Source organism: Heterodontus francisci, chromosome 5 (genome assembly GCF_036365525.1).
Source record: "Heterodontus francisci isolate sHetFra1 chromosome 5, sHetFra1.hap1, whole genome shotgun sequence".
NCBI classification, from domain to species: domain Eukaryota; kingdom Metazoa; phylum Chordata; class Chondrichthyes; order Heterodontiformes; family Heterodontidae; genus Heterodontus; species Heterodontus francisci.
The window spans coordinates 123,550,931-123,576,147 of NC_090375.1; the positions used below are offsets into that span (position 1 = coordinate 123,550,931).

General features: G+C 42.4%; 1 protein-coding gene across 8 annotated transcripts in view; it reads right to left on the minus strand.

Annotated features, from left to right (window-relative positions):
* Nucleotides 1–25,217, minus strand: part of stau2 (staufen double-stranded RNA binding protein 2) — a 545,941-nt gene that overhangs the window by 256,329 nt on the left and 264,395 nt on the right. For 7 of the 8 annotated variants that reach the window (XM_068032036.1, XM_068032040.1, XM_068032033.1 and 4 more), the window contains one exon: nt 1,459–1,566. The exons of the other annotated variant lie outside the window; for it this stretch is intronic. In XM_068032036.1, coding sequence (XP_067888137.1) covers nt 1,459–1,566 — 108 coding nt within the window. The remainder of the gene's footprint in view (nt 1–1,458; nt 1,567–25,217) is intronic. 8 annotated transcript variants of the gene reach the window in all.

Consider the following 25,217-nt stretch of genomic DNA (forward strand, 5'->3'; position numbering starts at 1 on the left):
TGGGTTTCCCACATGCTATTGGACCCACCACCCCCAATGCATCTATGCATTAAAATCCAGTCCATTGTAACTAAATGCTGATCAGTGTTAGTTGTACAACCTCAGGGGTCTTTAATTGGTAACTTTAAAAATAAGAGATATGAACTCCCCGGATCAATTAAAGGATTACACAATGCAATTTCACATTTTAAGACTTTTACTAGAACTAAACTAAAAATCAACTAACAATACAGTACTTAGTAGGTAGCTAATACACTAAATTACAGAGAAAGGTATTTTCCATTAACTTATTAAAACACTTAAAAACCCCACACCACATTTATATGTTACACAGTGTTCTCATCAAATCAGTATCCTTGCTATTAAAAGTACCAAACTCCTCCCAGTTGCAATGGGATGGACCTCCTAGTCCTTCTCAGAAACAAATGTCCTCTTTGCTTACTGCTTCCAAGTACATTTGACTGGTTTTCTGTTAATAAGGCAATCTCTAGTGACCCTGTTGGTCTTTTCTCCTCCATAAACCTCGAGTCTTCGAACTGGGTTCAAATCTTAGCAGCCTTTTGCTGTATCAGTGTTCTGAGACCAGTTGTTTTCTCTCTCTCTTCTGAGCCTGTGCAGCTCCTGCTGGTTTCTTCATGTTTTCCTTTTTTCTTTACAGCCTGTTAGACTTATCAAAGCCTGTTGAATTTATTCAGAACAAAAGTCAATAATCATTTGCCATTTATAATTTCTTATAGTCCATAAGTCTGGCCATATCAAAACCACCTGGGCCTTCCTTTGTTTCCAGGTGTTAGAAATGTGCCTATTTCAACCCCCTAGCTCCCTGTTTACAATTTAAGAGACTGGGAGAGCGAAACCTATTGTCCGTTAGGTTTTACAACCATTTACTCTGCTTTTAAAAGGGTCTTTGATCTGTGTTCATTGTTTGCATGGTAACCAAGACCCCTGGCTTGTTTCTGGGCAGGCTTGGTGTGAGGTCACATGTCTCCTCCAAATCCTTCTTACACTGCATTAAAGATCATAGTTTTTAAAACATAATCATACTACAAAGTCCAGTGTTCAGAACAGTTGGCATCTTGGTCTCCTGGGAAAACTGAAAAAGAAACCTAAAAATTCAACTGGCCACATAAATTAGGAGAATGATTGATGTTCAAATGTCTAATCAACCAAACCCACTTCTGATGAGAGACTGGAAATTTTGTCCTATACTTTGGCAATGAAAGATGCAATGTGAATTGCAAAGAACCATTAGTTATAGAAAATGGAAGCGGCACAATGGCACAGGTCCTAGCGTATTGCACAATATATCAATTTGCAACTTCATAAAGACATTTTCATGAATGCACTCAGCACACTGTTTCCCCAGGACCTATCAAGCTATACTATCCTTTTATGGTATGTAAAGGATGCATGCTCAATTAATTCCATGACTCCTTATTTCCAAATGCAAATACCTACCTCAAAATTGACAGGCAAGTTGCGCTTCAAAGCAATCTCAAACACCAAGCTGATCTCAGACTTGTTGATATCTGCATCCTCTTCTCCTTCGTTTGAAATTTCTTCACTCTTTGAAGTACAAGAGAAGGAATTTTATCTTAGTTATATAATGGCTGTGGTCTCTAGTGCAATGTGATTTACACTTACATGCTGCCCCTCAGCAAAATCATCCAAAAACACATCACTTACATGGGAACCTGGGAATATAGGAGTAGGCCATTCAGCCCATCGAGCCTGCTCCGCCACTCAGTACGATCATGGTTGATCATCCACTTCAATGCCTTTTACCCACACTATCCCCATATCCCTTTATGCCAATGGTGTTTAGAAATCTGTCAATCTCTACTTTAAACATACTCAATGACTGAGCTTCCACAGCCCTCTGGGGTAGAGAATTCCAAAGATTCACAACCCTCTGAGTAAAGAAATTTCTCCTTATCTCGGTCCTAAGTGGCTTCCCCCTTATTTTGAAATTGTGTCCCCTGGTTCTAGACTCCCCAACCAAGGGAAACATCTTTCCTGCATCTACTCTGTCTATCCCTTTAAGTAATTTGTAGATTTCAATGAGATCACCTCTCGTTCTTCAAAACTCTAGAGAATACAGGCTCAGTTTCCCCAATCTCTCTTCACAGGACAGTCCCGCCATCCCGGGAGCAAGTCTGGTGAATCTTTAGTTGTACTCCCTCTATGGCAATAATATCCTCCCTAAGGTAATGGGACCAAAACTGCATACAGTACTCCAGGGGCGGCCTAACCAAGGTCTATACAATTAAAGAAAACTTCGCTATTCCTGTACTCAAATCCTCTTGCGATAAAGGCTAACATACCATTAGCCTTCTTAATTGCTTGCTGCACCTGCATGTTTGCTTTCAGTGACTTATTGACGAGGACACCCAGGTCCCTTTGTACATCTACACTTGCTAATCTCTTACCATTACTCTGCACATCTGTTCCTCCTACCAAAGTGGATAACCTCACATTTTTCCACATTATATTCCATCTGCCAGGTTCTCGCCCACTCACTAAGTCTGTCCAAATCCCCTTGAAGCCACTTTGCATCTTCTTCACAACGCACGTTCTCACCCAGTCTTGTGACATCTGCGAACTTGGAAATATTACATTTGGTCCCCACATCCAAATCATTGATATATATTGTGAACAGCTGAGGCCCAAGTACTGATCCTTGCGGTACCCCATTAGTCACAGCCTGTCAACCCGAGAATGACCCGTTTATTCCTACTCTCTGTTTTCTGCCTGTTAACCAATCCTTAATCCACGTCAGTATATTACCTCCTATCCTATGCGCTTTAATTTTACTAACCATCCCCCTGTGGGGGACTTTATCAAAAGCCTTCTGAAAATCCAAGTATACTATGTCCACCGACTCCCCTTTATCAATTCTGTTAGTAACATCCTCAAAAAACTCCTACATTCTTGTCAAACATGATTTCCCATTCATAAATCCATGCTGACTATGCCCAATCTGATCATTATTATCCAAGTGTCCATTTATCACATCCTTTAGAATAGATTCTAACATTTTCCTTACTACTGATGTAAGGCTAACAGGTCTGTAGTTCCCTGTTTTCTCTCTCCCCACTCGTTAAATAGTGGGGTGACATTTGCTACCTTCCAATCTGCAGGAACCGTTCCAGACTCTATAGAATTTTGGAAGATGATCACCAATGCATACACTATCTCCATAGCTCCCTCTTTCAACACTCTGGGATGTAGAATATAAGGTCCTGGGGACTTATCAACCTTCAGCCCCGTTAATTTCTCCAATACAACCTTCTTACTAATACTATTTACTTCAATTCCTCATTTTTCTTAGTCTCTTGGATCCTTAATTCTGGGAGATTTCTTGTATCTTCCTCAGTGAAGACAGACACAAAGTATTCATTTAGCTTCTCTGTCATTTCTCTATTCCCCATTATAACTTCTCCTGACTCTGCCTGTAATGGACCCACATTTGTCTTAGCCAAAGGTTTCCTTTTTATGTACCTGTAGAAGGTTTTACAGTCCATTTTTATGTTTTTTTCTAGTTTACATTCATATTCTATTCTCCCTTTCTTTATCAGTTTCTTGGTCCTGCTTTGTTGTACTCTATAATCCTCCCAATCCTCAGGTTTACTACTATTTCTGGTAACTTTATAGAACTTTTCTTTTAATATTATACAATCCTTAACTGCCTTTGTTAGCCACGGTTGACTGACTTTACTTTTGGGGTTTTTGTGCCTTGAAGGAATGTATGCTTGCTATAAACTATGTGATAATTCTTTTAATGTATTTTCCCAATCCACCTCAGCCAATTTGTCCCTTATACCTTCATAATTTCCTCTGTTCAAATTAACACCCTGGCTTCAGATTGAACTACCTCATGTTCAAACATAATGTAAAATTCTATCATATTATGGTCACCCATCCCTAAAGGTTCTTTTCATACAAGATTATTAATTAGCCCTTTCTCATTACATAATACTAGATCTAAAATAGCCTGTCATCTAGTCTGCATACTGCTCTCGAAAACCATCCCATCGCACTCCAGAAAGCCGTCCTCCAAAGCATTAGTGCTCATTAGTGTTACCCAGTCTATCTGCAGATTGAAGTCACCCACAATTACTATATTACCCATGCTACATGCTTCTCTAATCTCCTGATTAATACCATGCCCCACACTAACAGTACTGTTTGGTGGCCTAGAAACAACTCCCACCAATGTTTGCTGCTCCTTGCTCTTTCTTAGCTCCACCCAAATAGATTCCACATTTTGTTCTTCCGATCGGAGATCCTCCCTTACTAATGTACTGATCCCATCCCTTGTTATCAGCGCAACACCACCTCCTTTTCCTTTTTTCCTGTTCTCTCTAAATGTCGAACATCCTTGAATATTCAGTTCCCAGTCTTGGTCATCCTGTAACCATGTTTCTGTAATGGCGATTCAATCATACCCATTTACCTCTATTTGGGCCTTTAAATCATCTACCTTGTTGCGAATGCTGCGTGCATTCAGGTAGCGTGCCCCTAACCTTGTTGTCTTAACATTATTCTGCATTCTAAACCTAGTTGATGCTTGCCTTCTAATGTCGCTTGCTACTTTTCTACCTCCTGTTACCAGCTTTACTTCCTACCAATTTGAGCTACCCCTCATTAGTTTAAACCCTCCCCAACAGCACTAGCAAATCTCCCTGCAAGGATATTAGTTCTGGTCCTGTTAAGGTGTAGCCCGTCCATCTTGTACAGGTGCCACCTGCCCCAGAACCGATCCCAATGCCTCAGAAATCTGATGCCCTCGCTCCAACACCAATTCTCCTGCCACATGTTCAATTGATCAATCCTCCTACTCCTGTGCTCACTAGCACATGACACTGGGAGTAATCCTGAGATTACTGCTCTTGAGGTCCTGCTTTTTAATTTCCTTCCGAACTCCCTAAAATCTGCTTTCAGGACTTCATTCCTCTTCCTACCTATGTCATTGGTACCAATGTGGACCACGACCTCTGGCTGTTCACCCTCCCCCAGAAGATGTCCTGCAGCCACTCTGTGACATCCTTGATCCTGGCACCAGGGAGGCAACATACCATCCTGGAATCACGCTTACTGCTGCAGAAACACCTGTCTCATCCCCTGACTATCGAATCCCCTACCATTATTGTTCTTCCACTCTTCTCCCTCCCCTCCCGTGCAGCTGAGCCACCTGTGGTGCCACGGCCTTTGCTCTGGCTGCCCTCCCCTGAGGAACCATTGCCCTCACCAGTGTCCAAAATGGAAAACCAATTAGCAAGCAAGATAGACTCAAGGGACTCCTGAACTGCCTGCCCAGTTCCCCTAGATTGCCTGGCAGTCACCCATTCCCTCTCTGCCTGCATGCTCCTAACCTGTGGTGTGAGCACCTTCCTAAATGTGCTATCCATGTAGTCCTAGGCCTCGCGGACACAAACAGTGACTCCAGCCACCACTTGAGTTCCGAAACCCGGAGCTCAAGCTTCTGTAGCAGTGACACTTCCTGCAGACGTGTTCATCTAGGACATGTGGTGCGTCCATGACTTTCCACATACCGCAGGATGTACATTCCACTTGGCCGAGCTGACCTGCCATACCGTAACTTGAAAAACTATTTATTACAATGAGAAGTAGAATAACTTACCAGTTACTCACCAATCAGCTTCTTCCCCTGTACCGAAGAGAGAGGCAGCTACTGGAGGCTGAAAAAAGGTAGAAAAAGAAAGGAGCCCCTCCCTCACTGAACTGCCTCTCGCACTAAACTCCCACTTCACACTCTGTGCACTCAAAGTAGCTCTCAGTACAGACAAATTTATTTTCTCCCTTAATTTATAGTTCTCTCCTTACCGAACTCCCTTCTTCACACTCTGTGCCCTCCAGCAGCACTCAGTGAAGACAAGCAGCACTGAGAGTCCCCTGAATTTATGATCCCTGTAAACAATGCTGTGTCAGTTTGCTCGAGCTCAGAAACCAGTTTAAGCTAGCTACCCAACTAACTAGCTTTCGCTACTCTCAGAGAGCTTGTATATCTCCGTTTAAAACTGTAAGAAACCTAACTCACCTCTTAACTTAAACAATAGTTTCAATTAATTGCTAAATGTAAACAAAACAAAAACTAGACTTCAGAGAGATTAACCCTTAAAATCCACTCACTTACCAAACTCCCTTCTTCACGCTCTGTGCCCTCCAGCAGCACTCAGTGCAGACATGTTTGCTGACACCACCCGCTCTCAGCTCTACCTTACCATCACCTGTCTTGACTTCTCCAATTGTCTTTAAATTATCAAACTACTTGTCCGACATCCAGTAATGGATGAGCAGAAATTTTCTCCAATTAAATATTGGGAAGACCGAAGCCATTATCTTCAGACCCTGCTACAAACTCTGTTCCCTCGCCACTGACTTCATCCTTTTCTTTGGCAAATGCCTGAGGCTGAACTAGACTGTTTGCAACCTTGGTGTCATATCTGACTCCGAAATGAGCTTCCAGCCAGATATCTGCACCATCACTAAGACTGCCTATTTCCACCCCTGTAACATTGCCTGATGCTGCCGCGCCTCAGCTCAACTGCTGCTGAAATCCTCTTCGATAACTCTGGACTTGACCACTCCAATGCATTCCTGGTCGGTCTCCCACATTTTACCCTCCGTAAACTTGAGATTATCCAAAGCTCTGCTGCCCATGTCCTTCTTTGCACCAAGTCCCAGTCATCCAACACCCATATCTGCCGACCTACACTGGCTCCCAGCTAAGCAACACCTTGATTTTGAAATTGGCATCCTTATTTTTAAATCTCTCCAGGGCTTTGCCCTCCTCCAGCCCCACAATGCTCTGAGACATCTGCACTTCTCTAATTCTGGCCTCTTGAGCGTGCCCGATTTTAATTGTTCCACTGTTGGTGGATGTGACTTCAGCTGCCAAGGCCCTAAGCTCTGGAATTCTCTCCCTAAACCTCTCCACCTCTCTATCCTCCTTTCATAGAGTCCTTAAAACCTACCTCTTTGAACAAGCTTTTGATTAACTGCCCTAAATTGTTATATGTAGATCAGTGTCAAATTTTCACAGAATCACAGAATAATACAGTGCAGAAGAGGCCCTTTGGCCCACTGAGTCTGCACCGATGCATTAAAGACACTTGACCTGTCTACCTAATCCCATTTGCCAGCACTTGGCCCATAGCCTTGAATGTTATGATGTGCCAAGTGCTCATCCAGGTACTTTTTAAAGGATGTGAGGCAACCCGCCTCTACCACCCTCCCAGGCAGGGCATTCCAGACCGTCACTACCCTCTGGGTAAAAAAGTTCTTCCTCCTAATGGGTCCTACTCTTTCCCTGGTTATCCTCTTCCCATTGATATACTTATAGAATATCTTGGGATTTTCCCTACTTTTACCAGCCAGCGCTTTCTCATATCCCCTCTTTGCTCTCCTAATTGCTTTCTTAAGCTCCATCCTACACTTTCTGTACTCCACTAATGCTTCCATTGATTTGCTCTCCTTGTATTTGCTAAAAGCCTCTCTTTTCCTTCTCATCGTACCCTGAATGTTTCTGGTCATCCATGGTTCTCTGGGCTTGTTGCTCCTACCCATTACCCTGGAGGGAACATGTTGGGCCTGTACCCTCCCCATTTCCTTTTTGAATGCCCCCCACTGCTCTTCTGTAGATTTCCCGACAAGTAACTCTTTCCAGTCTACCTTGGCCAGATCCTGCCTTATTTTACTAAAATTTGCTCTCCCCCAATCCAAAATCTTCTTTTGCAACTTGTCTATTTCTTTCTCCATAACAAGCTTAAATTGTACCATGTTGTGGTCGCTATCACCAAAATACTCCCCCACCAACACATCAACCACCTGTCCGGCTTCTTTCCCCAGAATTAGGTCCAGCACTGCACCCTCCCTTGTTGGATCCTCTACATATTGAGCTAAAAAGTTCTCCTGTATACATTTTAAGAACTCCACTCCACCTAAGCCCTTAACACAATGACTATCCCAATTAATGTTGGGAAAGTTGAAATCACCTAATCACCCTATTATTTTTACACACCTCTGCGAATTGCGCACATATTTGCTCCTCAATTTCCTGCTGACTCTCTGGGGGTCTATAATAAACACCTAGCAATGTGGCTATCCCTTTTTTATTCCTAAACTCTACCCATAAAGCCTGGCACCAGGGAGGCAACACACCATCCTGGAGTCATGTTGACGGTCACAGTAGCGCCTATCTGTTCCCCTGATTATAGAATCCCCTATTACTATTGCTCTTCCTCTCTTTCCCCCTTCTTGTGCAGACAGGCTGCTTGTGGTGCCATTTTACTTTATAATGTTCCTGTGAAGTGCCTTTGAATACTTTGATGCATTAAAGGTGCTACAGAAATACAAGTTATTGTTGTGATGACACCAATGTAATGCTAGTTTCTTACAGGATCATGGGGACACAAAGTCTGCTTGTGGGAGTGGATGGTGATGCAATGCAAAGTTTCACACTACTGCCACCTGTGACATCCAGTTAAATTTCGGCACAGTGGCGCAGTGGTTAGCACCGCAGCCTCACAGCTCCAGGGACCCGGGTTCGATTCTGGGTACTGCCTGTGCGGAGTTTGCAAGTTCTCCCTGTGTCTGCGTGGGTTTCCTCCGGGTGCTCCGGTTTCCTCCCACATGCCAAAGACTTGCAGGTTGATAGGTTAATTGGCCATTATAAATTGCCCCTAGTATAGGTAGGTGGTAGGGAAATATATAGGGACAGGTGGGGATGTGGTAGGAATATGGGATTAGTGTAGGATTAGTATAAATGGGTGGTTGATGGTCGGCACAGACTCGGTGGGCCGAAGGGCCTGTTTCAGTGCTGTATCTCTAAACTAAACTATTAAAAAAATCAATGATCAGAAATATCCAAATTATTAATATATGGAAAAATACATGAGAACCCTATAGAAATGATAAAATAGGACCTAACCTATCTAACGCACACAGCTCAATTGGTAGCTGCCTGTGTGTCAGAAATAGTTGAATTTGATTTCCTAGCCTAGACTGACACTCCAGTGCAGTACTGAGGGTGTGATCATTTGAATAAGACAATAAACTAAATCTGAATGCCTGTACAATGGTTCAGTGAACTGTTAAATATCCCACGGCATTATTTAAAGAGGAGCAGGGAGTTCTTCTGTTATCCTGGCCAACATTCCTACCTCAACCAATATGACCAAAAATGCCCGAAATAAACTGGTCATTTATGTCATGATTGCCATGTTTGTCTACAGGGAAACAGTCGAAATTAATTTTGAGATAAACTGCTGTGATAAGGCAGTACATTATAGCAAGTCCTTTTTTAAAAATTTCATCATCTTTAATACTCTTTTTATTCCCACTAAGACTACCAAATCTTCACACTGAAACTGACTGCCAGCAGCACTGTGAAGGCAGTGGCGTAGTGGTATTGTCACTGGACTAGTAATCCAGAGACCCAGGGTATTGCTCTGGGGACATAGGTTTGAATCACACCAGGACAGAAGGTGGAATTTGAATTCAATTAATAAAAATCTGGAATTTGAAAAAAAAGCTAGTCTGATGATGGCCATGAAATCATTGCTGATTGTTATAAAAACCATCTGGATCATTAATGTCATTTAGGGAATCACTCCGCGTGATATCAAGAAACGACTTAAGGCACTGGATACTGCAAAGGCTATGGGCCCTGACAACATTCCAGCAATAGTACTGAACACCTATGCGCCAGAACTTGTCGCGCCTTTGTTCCAGTACAGCTACAACACTGGCATCTACCTGGCAATGTGGAAAATATGTCCTGTACGCAAAAGGCAGGACAAATCCAACCCAGCCAATTACTGCCCCATCAGTCTACTCTCAATCATCAGTAAAGTGATGGTAGGTGTCGTCGACAGTGCTATCAAGCGACACTTGCTTAGCAATAACCTGCTCAGTGACACTCAGTTTAAGTTCCACCAGGGCCACTCAACTCCAGACCTCATTACAGCCTTCAAACGTGGACAAAGGAGCTGAATTCAAGAGGTGAGGTTAGGTGACAGTGACTGCCCTTGACATCAAGGCAGCATTTGACCGAGTATGGCATCAAGAAGCCCTAGCAAAACTGAAGTCAATGGGAATAAGGGGGAAAGCTCTCCATTGGTTGGAATCGTACCTAGCACAAAGGAAGACGGTTGTCGTTGTGGGAGGTCAATCATCTCAGTTCCAGGACATCACTGCAGGAGTTCCTCAGGGTAGTGTCCTTGGCACAAACATCTTCAGCTGCTTCATCAATGACCTTCCCTCCATCATAAGATCAGAAGTGGGGATGCTCACTGATGATTGTGCAATGTTCAGCACCATTTACGACTCCTCAGATACTGAACCAATCTGTGTAGAAATGCAGCAAGACCTGGACAACATCCAGATTTGGGCTGATGTGTGGCAAATAACATTCGCGCCACACAAGTGCCAAGCAATGACCATCTCCAACAGGAGAGAATCTAACCAGCTCCCCTTGACATTCAACGGCATTACGATCGCTGAATCCCCCACTAACAACATCCTGGGGATTACCATTGACAAGAAGCTGAACTGGAGTAGCCATATAAATACCGTGGCTACAAGAGCAGGTCAGAGGCTAGGAATCCTGTGGCGAGTAACTCACCTCCTGACTCCCTAAAGCCTGTCCACCATCTACAAGGCACAAGTCAGGAATGTGATGGAATACTCTCCACTTGCCTGGATGGGTGCAGCTCCAACAACATTCAAGAAGCTTGACACCATCCAGAACAAAGCAGCCCATTTGATTAGCACCCCATCCACAAACATTCACTCCCTCCACCACCGACGCACAGTGGCAGCAGTGTGTACCATCTACCAGATGCAATGCTGTAACTCACCAAGGCTCCTTTGACAGCACCTTCCAAACCCACGACCTCTAACACCTAGAGGGACAAGGGCAGCAGTCGCATGGGAACACCACCATCTGCAAGACCCCTCCATGCCACACACCATCCTGACTTGGAACTATATCGCCGTTCCTTCACTGTCGCTGGGTCAAAATCCTGGAATTCCCTTCCCAACAGCACTGTAGGTGTATCTACCGCACATGGACTGCAGTGGTTCAAGAAGGCAACTCACCACCACCTTCTCAAGGGCAATTAGTGATGGGCAATAAATGCTGGCCTGGCCAGAAACATCCACATCCTAGGAATGAATTTTAAAAAACGAAGCTAAAGTCAGAGGTCCACAATGATTTGCAGTCTCCGCAACTTTACACAAAATTAGAAGGTAAGCCTGTCAATTTATTCATTATTTCTCGTTTCATCAATTCTAAAATTCTGCAATCCACCTGGACTCACGTCTTTTTTGCTGCCAAGTTGCCTGCTTCTAGAATTTCTTCCATGGCCTCCCTGGCTCCCTGCTGAGAGAGGCACTGTCCAAGCTGGTCTTCTCCAACATTCTGCCATGAACTTACTGAATGGCAAAACAGGCTCAAAGGGCTTAGTGGCTTACTCCTGCTCCTAATGCATATGTCCGTATGTACATATGTTCATGTGTCCCTTTACCCTGCAAGAAAACACTATTGTTTCCATATGGCATCTCCATGCTTAATACAATATTGATCACAAACTGAGTGGGGAAGCGGATCAAACCTATATTGTCCCACTCTTTGGCATGGAGTATCAAGACTCTAATACTCAGTACCATGATCTCAAACCAAGTTAAACTATAACAACTGACATTAGTTAGCTCTTGCCTAACTAGAGAACTGTACAAATTCCAGTGTAAAACATCAAATTAACTTGCCAGCTTCACTGGACATGGCATCAAATGGAACACATCATAAAATGATATGTAAACAACTTGTGGACCCAAAAGACAAAATGCATTATGCATTGAGTTCAATCATATGACACAAGAGTTACACAGTAAGTGGACCTATTCCATTTCGTGAAGTCTATATCAGTCACTGTAACTGGTGCTAACACAGCTATTTAAAAAACGTATGTATTCGACATACATTTTCTCAACGTTATTACTTTTCAAACTTACAATCCAATCAGGCATAAGACACAATTACATTTTTATAGTGTAAGGTGATCAGGAAATTCTAGAAATACTCAATCAGGATTGTTGATCATGATCACTATCCAGCGATTCCTGTTGGAAAGTGCATGAGCCGATGTCAGGTAAGAGGAAGCTATGTTTAGGCTCCCCCCACTCCTCCCCTTACAATCAAATAGTCCACTGACATTCAATGTATAGGATCAAACTTGAAAAATGGCTGCTTGGGCAAGTTACATAGGAAGCTGATGGGCAGGGTGAAGGGGGTGGGTGGGCGTCAGCGAGAGTTGCTGATACCTGTGGAATCGTTCCTCAGCAAAAGTCAGCACCTTAAGAAGAGGAGAAAATTGAAAGAAAAAAAGAATGCTTTAAAGAATATTGTGCAAATTATGTATACAAAGCCTTGGGCATGATTTTTCTCTGGATTGCTTGTAACTGTAATTCGTTTTCTAATTTTCCTTTGGAGAGCTGGAAGGAAAATTTCCATATTAGTATTTGCCAAGAGACCAGTAGGCAATAATTTTCAGAGTACCTTCCGACAGTAAGTAAGCTAATTACATAAACATATAGCTTGAGCTCGGTGCTGGGTAGAAAGAAAAAGGGGTCAAGGAAATTTGGTGGCATGTCATACAACTGATCTCCCTCCATCTTTGGGCTGAATGCTTTGTTAATGCTGGCATTCCAAAGTAGGTGAAAAGTAAAAAGCGGGTAGTTGTCTATTTCTACTTCCGTTGGCAGGCAGCTTCTAGTGCTGACAGGAAAATCACATCTTGCAGTGTATTTGCTGGAAGACCCTTATCCATATTTTAACATTCAGAATGACGATAAAGAAAATTTTCTGTCTTTGATTTTACCTTTGGCAGAAATTAACCATATGAGGTTTAACTTTTACTCTTGACTTTTAAACAAACTATTTTCCAACACTTCACCAAAATGTCTTCAACCACCTAATTTAGGTGACATATAATTATGCATGGCACAAAGTCCCCTTTGGCTGAATATTAGTCCTGAAGAATGTTGAAACTTCTTTCAGAAGTAAGATAACCATCTAATCATGAAATGAGCGAAGGGAAGAAAAATGTAAATGTAGCAATCAGAATAACACTTTTTTTTAAGATGGGTTTACAGAAATTCTTTGAAAAGACGATAAATACTTCTCTTAGAATACACACCACCTTGTGTTACCAACTGACAGAACAAATAGCAAAGCAAATGAAGTGCTTATTCAAAAAACCCAGGAGTGCTTATTCAAAAAAGCCAACAGTAGCGCAGTGGTTAGCACTGCAGCCTCACAGCTCCAGGGACCCAGGTTCAGTTCTGGGTAATGCCTGTGTGGAGTTTGCAAGTTCTCCCTGCGACCGCATGGGTTTCTGCCGGGTGCTCCGGTTTCCTCCCACAGCTAAAGACTTACAGGTTGATAGGTACATTGGCCATTGTAAATTGCCCCCAGTGTAGGTAGGTGGTAGCAAAATGGTGGGGATGTGGTAGGGAATATGGGATTAATGTAGGATTAGTATAAATGGGTGGTTGTTGGTCGGCACAGACTCGGTGGGCCGAAGGGCCTGTTTCAGTGCTGTATCTCTTTATGACTCTATAATATATTGAACTGGCTATCAAATCACTGTTAAGCACAGTCCAATGATCGCAAACATAATTTAACATATAGAGATCGAGAATAAATACAATGGTATATTTTGTATTTCAACTGAACTCATCTCGATAAATATCATACACCAGGAGGAAATGCAACTTTCTATCCATATAAGCACTCATATACTTATAGAACATGGATCAACAATGCAATACTTAGGTCAGATTGATTTGAAATGAATGTAGTCCAAACATAAAAGGAGCAAAAAGAAAACTGACATGAAAAGAACTGCCAGAGATGATTAAATGTCCTCAGAGGTGCCAAATTGCCCTATTTATGTACATGCGAACATATGAGTTAGGAGCAGGAGTAGGCCACTCGGCCCCTCGAGCCTGCTCCGCCATTCAATAAGATCGTGGCTGATCTGATTGTAACCTCAACTCCACATTCCTGCCTATCCCCAATAACCTTTCATCCTCTTGCTTATCAAGAATCTACCTCTGCCTTAATATTATTCAGAGACTCTACTTCCACCGCTTATGAGGGAGAGTTCCAAAGACTCATGACCCTCAGAGAAAAAATTTCTCCTAATCACTGTCTTAAATGGGCGATCCCTTATTTTTAAACATTGACCCCTCGTTCTAGGTTCTCTCACATGTGGAAACAACCTTCCCACATTCACCCTGTCAAGATTTACACTCCTGCCGAAGTGGAATCTTCCAATGTGGAACAGTCCAAGATTGCTTGAAGTCCTCGCAGCCGTCCGATGGAATAAAAGAATGTCCAACATCTGAAGCTTCAACTCCTCATTCGTCCAGCGATGACCAGCAATTACAGTTCAGTAGTTAAAGTAATTGGTTATTTTCTTTTAAGAAATTAATTTGGCTTGACTTTTAAGAATTCTGAGAGTATAATAAATAGGGTTTAAACAGGCAGAGGGAGAGCACTCTCTTATTTCCTTCAGTATAGGCTGTCATACAGTCTGTGTCTGTCAAAAGCCAGTTTTTTGGCTAGTTTCAAACAGTTAATTGTAACATTGTATATTTTGTCCTTGGTCTCCGAATGGCTGTTGCCGGGTAACCAGGATGCATTCTTTGAAGTTGGTTGGTTCCCTCTCCATATGGTTGTATCCAACGGCAACCAAAATGCATCTTCTTGGTAATTCCTGAGGCTTGCTAGTTCTTAAAGCAGTACTAATCCTTTGCTAACTTAAAGACACACCGCAGATTTAAAAAAAAATAACTGGATGATAACACCTCCACCCCTGGCGGAATGAAACGCCATTCAAAAAACTGCAATACTTTACAATGCAAAAAATAGTAATTGAAAAAACATTAACTTTTTTCGCATTTACAGATTTACAGCATTCTTCTATACCATCGCCATTTACATATGTTAACATGGTTACATCCGCAACAAAGCATCGGCGATAACATTATGTTTCCCCGAAATGTGTACAACCCTTAGATGATAATGCTGTTACAACAGACTCCGTATAAAGATTCTACTATTTCGGTTTTTAAACTTTTCCACAAATGTTAATGGGTTATAGTCAGTGTATATTAATATCTCTTTATAGTCCTGGCGGACATATACCTCAAAATATTTGAGAGCCAGTAAAAGTCCCAATGTTTCTTTTTCCACAGTGGAATATTTTTTCTGATGACAATTTAGTTTTCTGGGAAATTACCCCACTGGCTTTTCTTTGCCCGATTCGTCATCTTGCAACAGGATCGCACCAACCCCCAGGTCGCTGGCATCGATCACTAATTTAAAGGGTTTAGCGAAATTTGGAGCAGCCAACACTGGTTCATTAATTAGGATTGCCTTTAGCTTTTCAAAAGCTGCCTGGCATTCATCTGACCATACCACTTTGTTTTTCTTTGTTTGTAGCAAGTCGAATAACGGAGCAGTCCCAGTACTAAAGTTTCACACAAATTTCCAGTAAAACCCTAATATCACTAAAAATCTCATTATTTTCCATTTAGATTTAGGAATAGGGAACTCCATTAAGGCTTACACCTTTGCTGTTTTTGGTAATACCTGACCTTGTCCCACTATGTATCCGAGGTAAGTTACTCTTGCCTTTCCAAATTCACTTTTTTCCAAATTTATCACCAAGTCCGTGGCTTGTAACTTTTTCAGCAAAAGTTTTAATTGGTTTAAGTGTTGTTGCCAAGTGTTACTATATATTAGTACATCATCGAGATATACTACACAGTTGGGAACACTGGCTACCACCTGATTCATTAATCTTTGAAAAGTTGCTGGGGCATTTTTTTTAGTCCGAATGGCATCACCCGTCACTGATAAAGACCGTCAGGTGTTAGAAAAGCTGATATCTCTTTGGCTCGAGGGGTCAAAGGAACTTGCCAGTATCCCTTTAACAAGTCAATCTTGGTAAGAAACTTCGCACTGCCTACTCTGTCGATGCAGTCTTCTAAACGCGCAATTGGGTAGGAGTCTGCCTTTGTTCCAGCATTGACTTTTCTATAATCTATACAAAATTGGGTTGACCCATCAGGTTTAGGTACTAGAACTACTGGCAAACTCCAGCTACTTTGACTAGGTTCGACCAAATTGTTTTCCAGCATGTACTGGTTCCCTGCTTTCACTTGGGCCTGTTTATCTGGACTCAAGCAGTAAGGATGTTGTTTTAAAGGAACGGTTCCCCCTATATCCACATCATGTGTGGCTAAGGTTGTACATCCAGGTTTATCCCTAACAACTCTCTTAAACGTTGTAAAAAGCCTTGTTTTTTCATGCTGTTTTGTTTCTGTGCAAAAGCATATTGTCTAATTTTCCTAGCCATTCTGTATTCGCTAATCTGACAGTTGGAGGTTCAATCTGAGAAATTCCTAGGCCTGTTTCTGCCTCATCCTCACGATCCTTTTCCTTCTCAACAGTCCCCATTACCTGACATACCTGTATTGGCTTATCCTCCTCCCTGCGGTAATATTGTTTGAACATATTGATGTGACACAACCGGTTCTTCTTCCAGTGATCAGGGGTGTCAATCAAGTAATCTACTTTACCCACTCTTCTGATCATTCTATATGGACCACTGAACCATGCTTTGAATGATTCTCCCTGTATTGGTAACAACCTAATACTTCATCCCCTGGTTGACAATCACAGGCTCTTGAATTCTTATCTGCCCATTTTTTCATATTGGCTTGGGATGCTTTAAGGTGTTCCTGAGCCACACCACAAGCTTTTGTGTGTCTTTCCCAGAACACAGATACATAGTCTAGTGGTGAAGATTCATTTTTTGTTCCAAGCAGTACTGACCCTTTGCTGACTTAAAGATACACCGCAGATTTTTTAAAAAAGGATCATAACTATATAACTTGTAAGAATCTGAGGCTCCAGCACAGATCCCTGTGGCACACAACTTGTTACATCTTGCCAACCAGAAAATGATCCATTTATGCCTCCTCTCTGTTTCCTGTTAGCTAGCCAATCTTTTATCCATGCCACTATGTTATCCCCGACACCATGAGTTTTATTATCTGCAATAACCTTTGATGCGGCACCTTATGAAATACCTTCTGGAAATTTAAGTACAGTACATCCACTGGTTCCCCTTTATCCACAGCATATGTTACTTCTTCAAAGAACTCCAATAAATTGGTTAAACATGATTTCCCTTTCACAAAACCATGTTGAATCTGCCTGATTACCTTGATTTTTTTTTTTAAGTGCCCTGCTGTAACGTCTTTAAGAATAGCTTCTAACATTTTTCCTACGACAAACTGGCACCCCATTTACCACATTCAACACTCCTTCCCTTCACTACCGACGCACAGTGGCAGCAGTGTGTATCACGTACAAGATGCACTGCAAGAACTCATCGAGGCTCCTTTGACAGCACCAAATCCGCGACCTCTACCACCTAGAAGGACAAGGGCAGCAGATGAATGGGAACACCACCACTTGCAAGTTCCCCTCCAAGCCACACACCATCCTGACTTGGAACTACACCACTGTTCCTTCACTGTTGTTGGGTCAAAATCCTGGAACTCCCTTCCTAATAGCACTGTTGGTGTACCTACACCCCAATGACTGCAGCAGTTCAAGAAATCAGCCCTCCACCACTTCTCAAGGGCAATTAGGAACGAGCAATAAATGCTGGCCTAGCCAGTGATGCTCACATTCCATGAATGAATGAAAAAAAGTGCCTGCATTTTCTAACTCCCATGGAGGAGATAGTGCTGACCATGATGGAAAGGGCCATTGCTGAGACTGTGGCCACTGACAGGGCTAAAGCCATTGAAGATATCCACATCCCGAATCATCCTTCTCTCATCACATTTCTGCCTCATCCCACAATCTCCTCTGATAAAGAAACTTCTGATGGTATAAGCACGCTGTTACAGCCAGTTGAGGACAGGCTCCCCTCCTGCCCTCCCTCTTGTTAGTCTGTAAGAGATATTATTCTCTTTAAACAGTGATTGTGCTTACTACCTCTGTAAGTGTTTTACCTTTTTCCTTTACTGTGATCGTGAAAGAACCAATCGGACAGGTTTTCTTGAGTTTAAACAAGAAAGAGATAAGTTTATTATACTTAACACTCTAACCTGATTTAAACATACTAAAAATATGCTACACATTCATGCACACATTCATATGAGAATCACACACACACAAATAGATTACAGGAGGGAAAACAGATTTGGTGGTTGGATTAAAGTCCAGAATAAATGGAACTTGAATACAGTCTGTAAAGTGGATGATCCAGTAGTCCTCGGCTGAAGCTGTATTCTTGAAGTCCTCGATAGTCAAAGTGTATTTTGGCTGGCTTGCTTTGCTCAGGGTTTTCCTGAAGGCAGAATCTGTAGTTGGCTCTCTTCCCAGATTGCTGGTTGTAGTGGTCTGTAGGCTTGGAGGGTCCCCCAGTCGTAGATGGTTTACAAACTTGATATTTTCTGGGGAGAGAGAAAGAAAAGCACACAGCTTTTTCCTGCTGCATGCTCAGTTACTGTGTGTCTTCTGTCTGCGTAACAAAACTTCTAGTTTCTTCAGAGAGGAACATGGTTCTCTCAATCCCCTTTGTTTCTAACGAGGTTTTTCTGGAATCTTCTAATGAAATTCAAGGTTCTACATGCCCCAGGATGCACATTCACACCTGTAGGGAGTTGGTTCTTTCAAAGTCAATGTGTGAGGATGGCCTTGACTGTTGTGTTAATGAAGCTATTTTAGGTAATCCAATCTCTTACAGCAAGCCATTATCCTGGCTGGGGTTGTCTCCAGTTCAATCCCCCAGTATTTCAGACGTAAAGAGCAGTGGCCATCTTGGCTGCTAGTTTTTTTTTAAGAGTTACTGTAGGATTTTTCCAATTAAAAGTCTAATAAAAGTTTCCAACTGATGAAATTAATATTTCCTATTTGGCATATAGGGTTTTCTTGAAAACGTATTTCCTAATTTATTTTCTTATCTTACAACAACACTACCTTTGTCCCTTTTTCCTTTCACATACCCAAGAACTACAACATGGCCAGTTGACGAGCAAGGACAGTGAAGATGAACCTGAAGACAGACCCCCATCACTCAATTTCACAGTTGCAGCCACCATCTTAGATACTTACAATGCGAGTAATTTAGAGGATAGCTTAGAGGCTGACCCAAATGCTTAATGTACTGGGTACCTTGACAGAAAGCCTGCCCTCAGTGTATATCCATTCCAAGATTAAACAGGTAGCTACCACCATCAACACACTTGTGGAGCTTATCTTGATGCAGCATCTAAAGGCCGATGGCTCTGCTTACATTGCAGCACCAGCAGCATCCATCCCACATCTGATTGCTGCAGTGGAAGCTCACACTGCTGCCTCATAGCTCTGGATACCAGTCTGCAAAGTGACTTCCAGGGCATCACAGAACCCCAGCAATCTGTTCTCCAACAAATCTATTTCCTAAAGACCCTCTGCAGACCCTCTCTATAACTAATGGATCAAATTAAAGCTTTGCAGTCCCCGCAATCAATGGATCAGATCAAAGCTCTCCAGTCCTGCCACAACCACCAACGACAAACAATTACTTTTTTCTAAGGCACTCGTAGTGGTATTCTTATGGACCGGCTGCCCTTATTCTTCTAGGTGCTAGAGGTCACAGGTTTGGAAGGTGCTGTGGAAGGAGCTTTGGCGAGTTGCTGCAATGTAACATGTGTGCTTCACAAGTTTCAGGCAATGACCATCTCCAACAAGAGAGATTCTAACCATCTCCCCATGACATTCAATGGCATTACCATCAGTGAACCCCCCACCATTAACATCCTGGGGGGTTACCATTGACAAGAAACGTAACTGGACCAGCCATATAAATACTATCGTTACAAGAGCCGGTCAGACACTGGGAATTCTATGGTGAGTAACTCAATTTCTGACTCCCCAAAGCCTGTCCACCGTCTACAAGGCACAAGTATGGAGGATAAAGGAATACCCTCCACTTGTCTGGATGAGTGCGGCTTCAACAACAATCAAGAAGCTCAGCACCATCCAGGACAAAGCAGTCCACCTGATTGGCACCCCATCCATCACCTTAAACATTCACTCCCTCCACCACCAACGCACAGTGGTAGCAGTGTGTACCATCTACAAGATGCATTGCATCAATTCACCAAAGCTCCTTCCACAGCACCTTCCAAACCTGTGACCTCTAGTACCTGGAAGAATAAGGGCAACAGATGCATAGGAATACCACCATGATTGCCTTAGTAAAAAAGTAATTGTTTGTCGTTGGGTCAAAATCCTAGTACTTGACAGAAGTAAACTTACAGGGCTACGTGTATCGAGCTGATGAGTGGGACCGACCAGGTTGCTCCGCGAAGAGCTGGCATGGAATAGATGGGCCGAATGGTCTCCTTCTGTGTCATGAATTACTCTGTGACCCCTCGAAGGTACACACCATCCTAACTTGAAACTATATCACCATTCCTTCACTGTCACTGGATTAAAAATCCTGGAACTCCATTCCTAACAGTACTGTGGGAGTATCTTCACCACATGGATTGCAGCGGTTCAAGAAGGTGGATCACCACTACCTTCTCAATGGGCAATAAAAATGCTGGCCTAGCCAGCGATGCCCACATCCCATGAACGAAAGAAAAATGTATATGGACTTTCAAAAGGCATTTGATAAATTACCACATATTCGGCTTGTTAGCAAAATTGAAGCCCTCGTTATAAAAGGGGCATAGAATCATAATATGGTTACAGCACAGAAGATGGGCATTCGGCCCATCGTGTCCATCCCAGCTCTCTGCAAAACTTACCTAGTCTCACTCTCCTGCCTTTTCCCCATAGCCCTGCAAATATTTTCCCTTCAGATAATTATCCAGTTCTCCTTTGAAGGCCTCGATTGAATCTTCTTCCACCACATTCTCAGACAGTGCATTCCAGATCCTAACCACTCGATGCATAAAAATGTTTTCCTCAAGTCACAGTTGCTTCTTTTGCCAAGCACCTTAAGTTGGTGTCTTCTGGTTCTGGATCCTTCAGCCAATGGAAACAGCTTCTCCTTATCTATTCTGTCCAGACCCCTCATGATTTTGAATACTTCTATCAATTCTCCTCTTAATCTTCTCTTCTCCATGGTGAAAAGACCCAGCTTCCCAACCTATCCACATTCCTCATCCCTGGAACCATTCTCGTGAATCTTTTCTGCACCCTCTCTAATGCCTTCACATCCTTCAGAAAGTGTGGTGCCCAAAACAGGACACAATACTCCAGTTGAGGCTGAACCAGTGTTTTATAAAAGTTTATCATAACTTCCTTGTTTTTGTACTCTATGCCCCTATTTATAAAGCCCAGGATCCCACATGCTTTTATTAACAGCTCTCTCAACTTTCCCTGCAAACTTCAATGATTTATGCACATATATCCCCAGGTCCCTCTGCTCCTGCACCCCCTTTAGAAATGTACACTTTATTTTATATTGCCTTTCTTCGTTCTTCCTACCAAAATTAATCAATTCAAACCTTTCTGCACTAAATTTAATCTGCCACTTGTCCGCCCATTCCACCAGCCTGTCTACATCCTCTTGAATTCTATCACTATCCTCCTCACAGTTCACAATGTTTCCAAGTTTTTTGCTATCTGCAAATTTTGAGACTGTGCCTGGTACAGCCAAGTCATGGTCATTTTTATATATAATGGTTCAGAAAGGTATATGAAGTAGCAAATTGTAATGGGACAGTGGATTTAAACAGGGAAAGTTTGAACTTAAGAGCTGTCTGCTCAATCTAGCTTTTCTCCCCGAATCAGGTTTGTTCCTTTTGTAAATATTTTATCTTATTTGGGGGAATTAAACTTTGCTTGTGTTCATATTGGTTTCCCTCATTGAATGAATTCATCTAAAGTTAGCCAGCTCACAATTTCCTAAACCCACTTAGGACCTCGTTCAGTGAGACATTGTCTACCTTTCTAACTCTCCGAATTGCTGCCAGGCCCACAGTACAAACTGGCACTCTCCCTGCTCTCGGCGTTACACTGCACCTGTTGTGTTGCTGCTTCTTAGGGATGCAACAGGTGAAGTATAAAAAACCCTTCGGTTCCGCCAAAGTCTGGTACCTCCACAGGGTGAGGGGATAAACTCTATTTTCAGACGGATGACCGTGTTAATTGAATGACCTTCTTTGACTTCTCTTGTGATCCTGTAGCAGTATAGATACAAAATTGGCGAAGGGATAGAAAATAACTTGTAGTTATACAGCGCCTTTAACATAATAAAACATCCCCAGGCACTTCACAGGAACATTATAAAGCAAAATTTGGCACCGAACCACATATGGAGATACTAGGGCAGAGGATCAAAAACCTGGTCAAAGAGCTAGGCTTTAAGGAGTGCCTTAAAGGAGGAAAGACAGGTAGAGAGGTTTAGGGAGAGAATTCCAGAGCAGAGGCCTTGGCAGCTGAAGGGTCAGCCACCAATGGTGGAACGATTGAAACTGGAATGCTCCAAATGCTACAACTGGAGGAGTACCGATATCTTGGTAGGTTGTATGGCTGGAGGAGATTACAGAGATAGGGATGAGTAAAGCCATGGAAGGATTTGAAAACGAGGATGAGAATTATAAAATTGAGGCATTACTTAGCCGGGAACCAATGTAAGTCAGTGGACACAGTGGTGATGGGTGAATGGTACTTGGTGTGAATTAGGACATGAGCAGCAGAGTTTTGGATGACGTCAAGTTTACGGAGGACAGAACATGGGAGACTGGCCAGGAGTCTGTTGCAATAGTCAAGTCCAGAGATACCAAAGGAAAGGCTGGTTGAGAGTTTCAGCAGCAGATGAGCTGAGGTAGGGGCAGAGTTGGGCAGGTGGAAATAGGTGGCCTCTGTGATGGTACAGATATGTGGTCAGAAGTTCATCTCATGGTCAAATATGCCACCAAGGTTATGAACAGTCTGGTTCAGCCTTGACAGGAACTGAATTTGTGGTGGGGACCGAAGACAGTGACTTAAGTCTTCCCAATGCTTAATTGGAGGAAATTTCTGCTCATCCAGCACTGGATGTCAGATAAGCATCTTAACAATTTAGAAATAGTAGTGGTGTTGGAAGAGGTAGTGGTGAGGTAGAGCTGTGGACCGTCAGCTTACATATGGAGCATGACGCTGTGTTTTCAGATGATGTCTCCAAGGGACAGCATGGAGTCCAAGGGTAGATCTTTGGGGGACCCCAGAGGTAACAGCGCAGGAATGGGAAAAGAAGCCATTGCTGGTGGTTTTCTGTCTTCAATTAGATAAGAAAAGAAACAAAACAGCTGTGGTGAATGGCAGTTTTTCAGACTGGAGTGAGGTATAGTGTTACAAGGCTCAGTACTAGGACCACTGCTGTTTTTAATCAATCACTTGGAATTGGGATACAGGGCATAATTTCAAAATTTGTAGATGACACAAAATTTGGAAGTGTAGTAAATAGTGAAGAAGATAATAACAGAATTCAAGAGAACACAGGCAGGCTGGTAGAATGGCTGGAGTCTTGGAAGATGAAATTCAATGCAGAAAAGTGTGAGGTGATACATTTTGGTAGGAAGAATGAGGAGCCAATGCAAGCTTAATGGTACAATTTTAAAGGGGATGCAAGAACAGAGAGACCTGAGGGCATTTATCTACAAATCTTTGAAGGTGACAGGACAGGTTGAGAAGCAGTTAACAAAGTGTATGGTATCCTGGGCTTTATAAACAGAGGCATAGAGTACAAAAGCCAAGAAGTTCTGCTAAACCTATATAAAACACTGGTTTGGCCCCAGTGGGAATATTGTGTCCAATTCTGGGCACCACACTTTAGGAAGGAACTGAAGCTTTTTGAAAGGGTACTAGAATGGATCTGGGGTGAAAATTATAGTATAATAATAGACTGGATAAGCTGGGGTTGTTGTTCTTAAAGCAGAGAAAGCAAAGAAGAAATTTGACAGATGTTTTTAAAATCGTGAAGGGTTTAGATAGAAGAAATTAAGTAAAACTGTTTCCAATTACTAAAGGGTTGACAAACAGAGAGCACAGGTCGACAAAAGAACCAGAGGCGACCTGAGGAAAAACTTTGTAACGCCACGAGTGGCTAAGATTTGGAATGCACTGCCTGAAAGGGTGATGGATACAAGTTCAACAGGAGTCTTCAAAAGGGAATTGGGTAAATACTTGAAGGAGAAAAAAATCAGAGGCATATAGGGAAAGAGCAGAGGAGTGAGACTAACTGGATTGTTCTTCGAAAGGCTCGATGGACTAAATAGCATCTTTCTGTGCTGTCCTATTCTATGACCCACCTCCTGAGAGCAGATTGGTCAGCCGCCCCCAAACCCACCTCCATTAAAAAAGTGGATGGTTGGAAACAGTTTGGGGTTGGGTTTGAGATTTAAATTTTTTTTTAACTTTTGAGTGGGGGGTTAAAATTCCCCTCGTGTCTCATTCGCTCCTCAGCTATTCTGTGATGAGAATTATGGGGAGGAACTGTTTATTCTAAAGTGTTTCTGTTCATTTAAATAAAAGATGGAAGAAGTAACTGTTCCACTTCTGTGAAACTCTCTATTGGCTGAGCATAGTGCAACACCAAGCCAGTAATGATTTGTGTTCCAGGGTTAGGTAGTCCTAGATTAGCTCCCAAGTTAATCTGAAGAGCTGGCCCCCACTGAAATTAACGGAGTTGCCCTGGGATACAGATCGCCTCTCCTCAAAACAAACATCACAGAGAACCAGAGGAGCACTTAAGCTATCCAAGAGCTAAGAATAGCAGCATAATTTTATAGCTGCCTGCATATATATTTGTGACCTTTTTTTCAGATAACTGAATAGAAATCCTTCCATTGACTTGTGTTCTCATTTTAAGTTGCCTAAAAGATAACATTTGTGAAACTTATTTCTGATGTTAAGATCCGGTAAGTGAAGCCCATTTTTTTTTTTACTTTTCTATTAGGTTTGGGATTAAACTCCAGCACCAATTTAGACTTAGGAAAAACATCTGCACAATCTTAACATGTTCACTACATAAACATTTACAATTAAAACACTGATATACCTAACATTTACACTACTGAATAAACAGGAACTCCACATGATGAAAAATAAATCTGCTACT